The sequence below is a fragment of the Montipora capricornis genome, chromosome 10 (assembly GCF_036669925.1).
Source record: "Montipora capricornis isolate CH-2021 chromosome 10, ASM3666992v2, whole genome shotgun sequence".
Lineage (NCBI taxonomy): Eukaryota > Metazoa > Cnidaria > Anthozoa > Scleractinia > Acroporidae > Montipora > Montipora capricornis.
The window spans coordinates 59,447,602-59,458,872 of record NC_090892.1 but is presented as its reverse complement, the minus strand read 5'-3'; the positions used below and the strand labels follow the sequence as shown (position 1 = coordinate 59,458,872).

General features: G+C 41.8%; 1 protein-coding gene and 1 pseudogene across 1 annotated transcript; both read right to left on the bottom strand.

Annotated features, from left to right (window-relative positions):
- Nucleotides 1–987: 987 nt before the first annotated feature.
- LOC138021093 (uncharacterized) lies at nt 988–4,924 on the bottom strand (annotated as a pseudogene).
- Nucleotides 4,925–5,175: 251 nt separating this feature from the next.
- Nucleotides 5,176–6,225, bottom strand: LOC138021092 (uncharacterized). The gene has a single exon (XM_068867963.1). The coding sequence runs from the start codon at nt 6,223–6,225 to the stop codon at nt 5,176–5,178; it is 1,050 nt and encodes a 349-aa protein (XP_068724064.1).
- Nucleotides 6,226–11,271: the final 5,046 nt, after the last annotated feature.

Sequence of the window (11,271 nt, the reverse complement as noted above, 5' to 3'; positions counted from 1 at the left end):
TAAGGGGAGCAATGGCCATCACCGCACGTCCCCACTCAAACCCACTTTGGTAAGATTGTTTTATATTTTGCGTTTAAACTTGAAAGGGAAAAAGTTAGAAAAGATTTTTCCACCCATTTTTAAAGGGAAGGTATAATCCTGTATTTGCGGATACTTCAAAATGAATGTCTGAGAGTTTGTTGTTGTTGCTGCAATTGCTGGTCCTACCTGGTCTAATAAGTAATGTGGTAATTGGGACCCTAGGGTAATCTAACAGGTGTGCCCTCCACCAATCCCCTTTCACTGAAAAATACATGGTGATCCAGGTGCACAGTTGATGGTTTGGTGATGGTTACGTGGGTATCCTTTTGTTGCGGAATTAGCCTGCGGCAGGAGCATGCTGGCCTGTCTTCGTCTGGAATGCTGTTTAATTTTTTAGATCGGCTCTCACTCTGTAGTGCAAACTCTACTAAAAGTAGCCCCTAATTTTAACTAAGTAAGAATGGAATTACATAACATTTAGTGTCATTTTAAGAATAATAAAGTTTAAGTGCAATTTGATTGCAGACGTCATGAAGGCTTTTCAATTACTAGTGAGACTTCCTTTAAACCAGTTGTGCGAGTCACTTACTAACAAAGTCAAGAAAATCTTTGTAAAGCGACCATGCAAGGACAAACTTACGAGTGTCGTGAACGGGTCTGGCGACAAATAATCATGCGAGTGATGTAATTTTAAAATTATTTATTTTCTTACGATTCTAGCTTGACACGTTGTCTTTTAAAAAAACTCTCCTCTCCTACAGCACAAAAAAAGGTCTAAAGTTCACCGAGATTATGTTTCCAATAGCTTACATTTCAAGTTTTAGGGTTCGGCAGTTCGGGTTTCAAAATCACGCAATGTAAGGCTAACGTCCGCGACCCTCTTCCCCTATTTGACTCTTATGATGTCAAATATAAATTGAACAAGGTAAACGATAACATTAACAACTCTAAATCACATTGAAAAGTTCAGTTCTCATTTAGTTCATCTTCTGCTATCGCAGCTATGCGCTGACGGGCACTGACTGCAGCACGTCTAGGTTGGAATTCTGAAGCTCGAGCATTCAATCTAGCAGTCCCTTCTTGGGTGTTTCTGTCACAGGACAGCTCAAGCGGATAGAGATGTTGAACTGGTCGTTCCAGGAAAGATTTTCCAGCCCTCAGTCGCACTGCTCTCACTATCCCGTCTCTACCAGGGATTAACTTGTCCACGACACCGATCCTCCACAATCCTTGATTTCTTTCTTCACCCTTGATAAGTACAACGTTTCCCGGAGTCAAGGCTGTTTCTTTGGTTTTCTGGTTAAGGTTGTGGCGCTCTCTGAGGGACTTGAGGTACTCGTTTTTCCATCTCAACCACAGCCTCTCCTTGCACCTTCGCAGGTACTTGGCTCGTTTTCTGAGGCTGTCATCCTCCATGTTGCTCGGGTCTTCCTCTGGGAGTTGATTTGGTTGGCCGAAGAGCATAACGCTGGGGGTCAGTATCGGCATTTGGACGTCGTCCTCCACATAATCGAGGGGCCTGTCGATAATAATTCTTTCCACATCTAAGATGACCTCTTCAAGTTCGTGCCATCTGAGGTTCCCATTACCAATGGACTTGTACAGACTCTGCTTCACTACGCCGATCAATCTCTCAAATTGTCCCCCCCCCCCCCCTCCCCCACCATGGGGCTCGGCTGAGGTTGAATTGCCAAGTTATTTCTTGTCTGGCGAGGACGTCGTTCAACCTTTCATCCTTCATAACGTTCCTCAGCCACTTCGCTGCTGCCACAAAGGTTTTCCCATTGTCTGAAAAGATCTTTTCGGGGCGCCCTCTTCTTGATATAAATCGTTTTAAGCTGCTTAGGAACTCGTCAGTGCTCTGGCTCGGTAACAGGTCCAGGTAGACCGCTCGGGTGAGACTACAGGCGTAAAGAACAATGTAAGCCTTCATTTCCTTTTTGGTCTTGCTGAGGTACTTAATTGGTCCAGCAAAATCCACTCCAATGAACTTGAATGGTACTGATCCAGCTGTTCTTTCCTTCGGCAAGTTGCCTGTTGGTGGATTTGGGAGTGCCGCCACTTGAAATCTTTTGCAGCCATGACAGCCCCTAATCACTTGCTTTGTCAGACGTCGTAACCGTGGCACCCAGTACTTCTCTCGAACCTTCGCCATCGTCATGCCGACTCCCCCGTGCAAGATTTGGGTGTGCACGTGCATGACCAGCTTCTTGATGAACAGTGCACTTTCGGGTAAGTAGATTGGATAATCTCCTTGAATGCAGCCCCTGCATTCATATAGACCGTCTTCGTTCTTCTGAAGGTTTAATCGTAGTTGATCTTCTTTGAAACTGGCTGTATTCAGGCATCTGACTTGACTATCTCGCACCCAGAACTCTATCCGACGGTTTATCTCCGCAGTGTTGAGAGGACCGCTGATCTTCTGTTGATGTTTCAACTTGCAGTTTTGGATAAACCGTGTTATCCATGAACAAATTCGAACCGCCCTCCAAAGATCCCACTTCTGTAATAACTGGTCAAGTTCCTTGTCGTCTGCTTTTGCCACGGCGAGAACTTCCTTGATCACTTTTGCCTCAGCTTGAGTTTCTTTGCTTGGGCTAGTAACGATGTCTGACGGCCAATTCTCTGGGTATGGTAACCAGGACGGTCCTTGAAACCACAGATCCGCACATTCTCCTGCTTTTCCTCCTCGACTGCCTAGATCGGCAGGCTTTTCCTTTGAACCCACGTGGCGCCAATGAATGTACTCCTTGTCTTGGATTTTTCGGACGCGATTACTCACGAATTGCTTGTACTCCCCACCACCCTTGATCCAGTGGAGAGCAACACTGCTATCTAGCCAGCAATGGACACTTGTTACGGGAAATCCTTGTAGGGCTTGTTTCACGTTGTGCACCAGATTAGTAGCCATATGGCCGGCTACCAGTTCAAGCCTCGGTATGGTTAATCCCTTCTTTGCAAGCCTGGACTTGGCGGCTACGAGTACCTGTGATATACCTGAGGGTTGATGAGACACAGCGTATACTGCGGCTGATAAGCCTTGGCTGCTTGCGTCGCCGAAAGCGTGGAGGTTAATGCTGGTTATTTCTTCCTGGTACTGAACGATGCTTCTTGGTGCTTCAATTATTTCGGGAAGATTTCCCTCCCACGTCTTCCAGCTGGCCGTCTGTTTCCTTGGTAGTTCTTGGTTCCATGGAATTCGCAGCTCACACGCTTGTCGGTAGAGCATCTTTCCCTCCAGAGTGATGGGCGATGCTAACCCTAAGGGATCATATATCTTTGCTAACTTCCCCAGCACTTCTCTCTTGGTGACATTCTCGATCGCTTCCGGAAAGCTGATTTGGATTTTGTCCGTGGCCTTGTTCCAGCGCACACCGAGCAATTTCGTTTCTCCCCCTTTTACACCCAACTGGTCTTTGGCGTAGGTTTGGGCTTCGCATCCTTGAGAACTCTGCTGTTCTCCTGGTCCTTCCTCTCGATATTCTGGCCGCTCCAGGATAGTGACATTAGAGTGCCATTTATGTAGCTCGAATTTTGCCTCTCTGAAGATGGTCTGGGACATTTCCTTTAAATGCTGTGCACGCGCGATCGTTTTATCGCCGCTGATTAGGTCATCGACGTAAAGGCTTCTTCTCATTTCCTCTACTGTGTCTGGATACTTGTGTTGTAGGTTGTTAAGATGCTGTTCGATTACTCCGCCCAACAGAAATGGCGACGTTGACATTCCGAACAGCGCCCGTGTGAAACGCAGGGTTTCGACTTCCTTGCTCTCCAAATCTTTCAACCAATGAAACCGCATTGCGTCTCGGTCTTCCTCTCTTATTCGCACTTGCAAGAAAGCTTGCCTTAGGTCTCCAGCTAATGCCACTGGGTGGAAGCGGTTCCTTGTCAGCACACTCCAGAGCTTGTTCTGCAATGGTGGGCCAGTCTCAAGGCAATCGTTGAGGAATGGGGCCTGGTGGTAGGCTCGCGCAGAAGCATCATAAACAATGCGGATTTTTGTGCTCTCCGCCGTCTCTCGCACCACTGGTTTGTGTGGGATATAGAAATCTTTGCCTTCTGGTTCGCCTTCGGCACGCTCGACTATTCCTTGGGATAGTTGATCTCGGATGATTTCATTGTACTTTTCCAACATCCCTGGTTGCTTCTCCAGCTTCTTTACGAGGTTCTCCAGGCGTTTCAGACTTCCTGGCTTATTGTTGGGAAGAGGTGGATGGTTGCCCTTCCAGAGTAAGCCAGTCTCGTACCATCCTTCTGGGTCCCTTAGGAGTTTCTCCTTGAACTCTTCGTAAACAAGGTCTTGATCGCCAACCGAATGGTCTTGAAATCCGAGCACGTCAAGTCTGCAGAGGTTCTCGTAGTCAACAGCGGAAGTTTGTGTTAGGAACATGTTGGTGAGATTTGGTTCACTACCGGGTGACAAGATAGTCCACCCCAGGCGCGTCCATTCTGCGATGGGTTTTCCGGGTTTGCCGATTCTGGGTGTGGTCTCTGTTTTGACTTGAGCGTACTCGCTGGCACCAAGGATAAGGTGAACTGGTAAATCCCTTTTCGTATCGATGTCGTCCATTTCTACCCCTTTCAGATGATGGTATCGTCCAATCATGTCCTTGTATCCCGGGTTGCCTAAGCTGAGCAGGACACCACGATTTACTTTGGTTACCTGTGCTGAAATGCACCTGATAAGCTCTTAACGACGACTTCATGGATTTCAATCTCTCTTGTTGTTGCCTGCATCATCATTTCAATTCGTTTCAGCTCTTTTCGCACTGGTTGTTTCCTTAGTCGGTCGAGTAATGCGGCAGAAGCATATGAGCTCCCAGCACCGGTATCAAGTAGGGCACGACAATGTATCCCTCCCACGTTAACTACAACGACTGGATAGGTAACCGCGCCTCTTCCGGTTGCCACTAACATATGTTCTTGATGTTGAGATGTTTTCTCACACATAGATGAATGATGACGCCGTTTGCAAATTCTGCAGGTGGAAGTGCTGCGACATTCTGAGGCCTTATGAGTTGCACCAGTGCAACTGAAACAAAGTTGTTTTACGTTCAACAGTCTCCTTCGTTCTTGCATCGTGGTGACTTTATCGCAGTTGATGGACTGATGAGATGAATTATCGCAGTAAACGCATGGCTTTCTTCTGGGGTCTTATGGGTTGGCCTGGTACGTCCTTGATCGAGGTGGCTTAGGCAGCGTTGTTTTTTCTTGCTGATATTTATCTTCCAATTTCGGGGGGTTTCTTTCTGTCCACTTGCGCAAGGCTTCAAGTAGTTTCGGAAAATCCCATTCCTGCCAGTTGTCATCAGTGCGCACCAGGTCACCTTTTATACCCTCCAACTTGTCGAGCGTCATTCGAACGTAACCATTGATTTCCTTTAATTTACCCATAGTCTCCAATGCTTGAAGATTTGGAGACAACTTCTGGTAAAATTCCATGATTTTGTTGGGGTTCGTTCCATGGATAGCGGGCAAAGACATTACGTTGTTTACATACGCGTTAACTATTTCGCTAACCTTTCCATAATTAGTGTTCAAAATGCTTTTCGCCCTCTCGTACCCTTCTATAGTAAAGGGTAGGCCGTCAACTGTTGTTCTAACCCGTGGCTCCAGCAGCTCCTTCAGATAAGAAAATTTGGTGATTTGGGGCACATCAGCCGAGTCAATTTCTGCTTTGAACTTGTTCCAAAAACTCAGCCAATCTGTATGCGTGCCATTGAACCTTGTAATTTGTAATTTGGGCAGCTTCGCGTTGATTGATTGTTCTTTAATCTGGCATTTTCGGTTTTCCTCGATTTTCGCCTCGTATTTAAGTTTCTCCTCTAATTTTTCCTTTTCAAAACGCATCTCTTCTTGAAATTTCTTTTCTCTAATTACAGCAGCTTCATCTTCCTCCCTTATTTTTTCGTTTTCGAACGTCTTAATTTTTGACCCGAGGTTGTCAATGGCCTTTTCAAACACGCTTAATTTTTCTGCAAGGTCTGTGCTCCATTTTAAGATTTCTTCTCCGTCATTCCCCTCTTCGAACCTCAATTCTTGTACTCTTACCTTGAGGTCATGAACTTGGTCCACTTTCTTGGCTGTTGTTTTCAATCTCTCTACTGATGCGAAGTTTTCCTTTTTCACCGCGTCGCTTGTCTGTCCATTCGTAAAGGTGAGAAGTTGTAGTTTCGCCTCTATTGATTTGTAAAGGTCTTCCATGCTTTCCAGTGTCCTGGCAGGGTCGCCACTTTTGTCGTGAACAGGTCTCGCGACAAATAATCACGCACTTGATGTAATTTTAAAATTATTTATTTTCCTACGATTCTAGCTTGACACGCTGTCTCTGAAAAAACTCTCCTCTCCTACAGCACAAACCCGAGATTATATTTCCAATACCTTACATTTCAAGTCTTACGGTTCGGCAGTTCGGGTTTCAAAATCACGCAATGTAGCGCTAACGTCCGCGACACGAGTTATTTTAAAACTTTTATTTAAACCATTATACTTACAGGCGTTGTAGACTTGTGAGGACTGAGAAAACTTTCTCTGGGAGTTGACTTATGTGATTATTTGAAATGCAACTACAAATAAAAGCATAAAGAGCAATGTAAATGTAACCTTCCCCAAAGCATAGTTTAATAACCACTGCTTGACATCCATATATTTTTTGTAAAGAAAATGTAATAAGTTTACTCGTTAATCTCGACTAGGGGTGTTTAGGGGAGTAAGAGGCAGCTCTTCACGTCCCTATTCAGATTTTAAAACAACTATGGGAGTCACTTATTAGCAAAGTCAAGCAAATCTTTTTGACGCGACTTGGCACAAAGCTAAGTAATATTTTAAAACGTTTATTTGGGGCATTATTCTTCCAGCCATTGTAAACTCTTGAGCCCCAAGAAAATTTTTTGTGGGAGTTGACTTATGTAACTTTTGTAAAATTACCTAAAATGAGATAAAAATAATAATAAGCAATGTACATGTAATCATAAGCAAGGCATGGTCTACAAAGAACTGTTTGGTAGTCATATATCTTTATATTAAAAAAAATGTAAAAAAGTGTCTTTTTTAATTACGAGTAAGGGTGTTAAGGGGAGCAATGGCCATCACCGCACGTCGCCACTCAAACACACTTTGGTAAGATTGTTTTATATTTTGCGTTTAAACTTGAAACGGGAAAAGTTAGAAAAGATTTTTCCACCCCTTTTTAAAGGGAAGGTGTAATCCTGTATTTGCGGAGACTTCAAAATAAATGTCTGAGAGTTTTTTGTTGTTGCTGCACATGCAATGGCTGGTCCTACCTGGTCTAATAAGTAATATGGTAATTGGGACCCTAGGGTAATCTAACAGGCGTGCCCTCCACCAATCCCCTTTGGAAAATATGTTATGATCCAGGTGCATAGTTGATGCTTTGGTGGTGGTTACGTGGGTATCCTGTTGTTGCGGCGTTAGCCTGGGGAGGAAGCATTTCGGCCTGTCTTCGTCTGGAATGCTGTTTTTTTTTTTACATCGGCTCCGACTCTGTAGTGCAAACTCTACTAAAAGGGGCCCCTTATTTTAAATAAGTTAAAAAGCAACTTAATAACATTCAGTGTGAATTTTAGAAGAGTAAAGTTTAAGTACAATTTAATTGTAGACGTCTTGAAGGCTTCTCAATTACTGGTGAGATTTCTTTTAAACTATTTGTGCGAGTCACTTTTAAACAAAGCCGATAAAATATTTGTGTAGTGACCCGGGACAAAGCCACGTGATATTTTAAATCTTTTATTTAAACCATTATACTTACAGTTCTCGTAGACTTGTGAGGCCTAAGAAAACTTTTTCTGGGAGTTGACTTATGTGATTATTCGAAATCCAACTACAAATAAAATCATAAAGAACAATGTAATGTAATCTTCCCCAAAGCATAGTTTACAAACCACTGCTTGGCATCCATATACTTTTATAAAGAAAATGTAATAAGTTTACTCGTTAATCTCCACTAGGGGTGTTTAAGGGAGCAAGATGCAGCTCCTCACGTCCGTATTGAGATTTTATTTAAAACAACTATGGGAGTCACTTATTAGCAAAGTCAAGCAAATCTTTTTGACGCGACCTTGCAAAAAGCTAAGTGATATTTTAAAACGTTTATTTGGGGCATTATTCTTACAGTCATTGTAAACTCTTGAGCCCTAAGAAAAATTTTTTGTGGGAGTTGACTTATGTAACTTTTATAAAATTACCTAAAATGAAATAAAACCATAATAACCAATGTACATGTAATCTTAAGCAAAGTATAGTCTACAAAGCACTGCTTGGTATCCATATATTTTTAAATTTTAAAAAAAATTTTAAAAAGGGTCCTTAGGAGTAGGGGTGTTAAGGAGAGCAATGGCCATCACCGCACGTCCCCACTCAAACCCACTTTGGTAAGATTGTTTTATATTTTGCGTTTAAACTTGAAAGGGAAAAAGTTAGAAAAGATTTTTCCACCCATTTTTAAAGGGAAGGTATAATCCTGTATTTGCGGATACTTCAAAATGAATGTCTGAGAGTTTGTTGTTGTTGCTGCAATGGCTGGTCCTACCTGGTCTAATAAGTAATGTGGTAATTGGGACCCTAGGGTAATCTAACAGGCGAGCCCTCCACCAATCCCCTTTCACTGGAAAATACATGGTGATCCAGGTGCACAGTTGATGGTTTGGTGATGGTTACGTGGGTATCCTTTTGGTTGCGGAGTTAGCCTGCGGCAGGAGAATGCTAGCCTGTCTTCTTCTGGAATGCTGTTTAATTTTTTAGATCGGCTCTCACTCTGTAGTGCAAACTCTACTAAAAGTAGCCCCTAATTTTAACTAAGTAAGAATGGAATTACATAACATTTAGTGTCAATTTTAGAAGAATAAAATTTAAGTACAATTTGATTGCAGACATCATGAAGGCTTTTCAATTACTAGTGAGATTTCCTTTAAACCAGTTGTGCGAGTCACTTATTAACAAAGCCAAGAAAATCTTTGTAAAGCGACCATGCAAGGACAAACTCACGAGTTATTTTAAAACCTTTATTTAAACCATTATACTTACAGGTGTTGTAGACTTGTGAGGACTGAGAAAACTTTTTCTGGGAGTTGACTTACGTGATTATTAGAAATGCAACTACAAATAAAAGCATAAAGAGCAATGTAAATGTAACCTTCCCCAAAGCATAGTTTACAAACCACTGCTTGACATCCATATATTTTTTATAAAGAAAATGTAATAAGTTTACTCGTTAATCTCGACTAGGGGTGTTTAGGGGAGTAAGAGGCAGCTCTTCACGTCCCTATTCAGATTTTATTTAAAACAACTATGGGAGTCACTTATTAGCAAAGTCAAGCAAATCTTTTTGACGCGACTTGGCACAAAGCTAAGTGATATTTTAAAACGTTTATTTGGGGCATTATTCTTCCAGCCATTGTAAACTCTTGAGCCCCAAGAAAATTTTTTGTGGGAGTTGACTTATGTAACTTTTGTAAAGTTACCTAAAATGAAATAAAATCATAATAAGCAATGTACATGTAATCATAAGCAAGGCATGGTCTACAAAGAACTGTTTGGTAGTCATATATCTTTATATTAAAAAAAATGTAAAAAAGTGTCTTTTTTAATTACGAGTAGGGGTGTTAAGGGGAGCAATGGCCATCACCGCACGTCGCCACTCAAACACACTTTGGTAAGATTGTTTTATATTTTGCGTTTAAACTTGAAACGGGAAAAGTTAGAAAAGATTTTTCCACCCATTTTTAAAGGGAAGGTGTAATCCTGTATTTGCGGAGACTTCAAAATGTATGTCTGAGAGTTTTTTGTTGTTGCTGCAATGGCTGGTCCTACCTGGTCTAATAAGTAATATGGTAATTTGGACCCTAGGGTAATCTAATAGGCGTGCCCTCCACCAATCCCCTTTTGAAAATATGTTATGATCCAGGTGCATAGTTGATGCTTTGGTGGTGGTTACGTGGGTATCCTGTTGTTGCGGCGTTAGCCTGGGGAGGAAGCATTTCGGCCTGTCTTCGTCTGGAATGCTGTTTTTTTTTTTTCATCGGCTCCGACTCTGTAGTGCAAACTCTACTAAAAGGGACCCCTTATTTTAAATAAGTTGGAATGGAATTTAATAACATTTAGTGTGAATTATAGAAGAATAAAGTTTAAGCACAATTTAATTGTAGACGTCTTGAAGGCTTTTCAATTACTGGTGAGATTTCTTTTAAACTATTTGTGCGAGTCACTGTTAAACAAAGCCGATAAAATATTTGTGTAGTGAACCGGGACAAGGCCACGTGATATTTTAAATCTTTTATTTAAACCATTATACTTACAGTTCTCGTAGACTTGTGAGGCCTAAGAAAACCTTTTCTGGGAGTTGACTTATGTGATTATTCGAAATCCAACTACAAATAAAATAATAAAGAGCAATGTAGATGTAATCTTCCCCAAAGCATAGTTTACAAACCACTGCTTGGCATCCATATACTTTTATAAAGAAAATGTAATAAGTTTACTTGTTAATCACGACTAGGGGTGTTTAGTGGAGCAAGCGGCAGCTCTTCACGTCCGTATTGAGCTTTTATTTGAAACAACTATGTGAGTCACTTATTAGCAAAGTCAAGCAAATCTTTTTGACGCGACTTGGCAACAAGGTAAGTGATATTTTAAAACGTTTATTTGGGGCATTATTCTTACAGCCATTGTAAACTCTTGAGCCCTAAGAAAATTTTTTTGTGAGAGTTGACTTATGTAACTTTTATAAAATTACCTAAAATGAAATAAAACCATAATAACCAATGTACATGTAATCTTAAGCAAGGCATAGTCTACAAAGCACTGTTTGGTATCCATATATTTTTATATTAAAAAAAAATTAAAAGGTGTCCTTTTTAATTACGAGTAGGGGTGTTAAGGGGAGCAATGGCCATCCCCGCACGTCGCCACTCAAACCCACTTTGGTAAGATTGTTTTATATTTTGCGTTTAGACTTGAAACGGAAAAAGTTAGAAAAGATTTTTCCACCCATTTTTAAAGGGAAGGTATAATCCTGTAATTTGCGGATACTTCAAAATGAATGTCTGAGAGTTCGTTGTTGTTGCTGCAATGGCTGGTCCTACCTGGTCTAATAAGTAATATGGTAATTGGGACCCTAGGGTGATTTAACAGGCGTGCCCTCCACCAATACCCTTTAGAAAATATGTTATGATCCAGGTGCATAGTTGATTCTTTGGTGGTGGTTACGTGGGTATCCTGTTGTTGTGGCGTTAG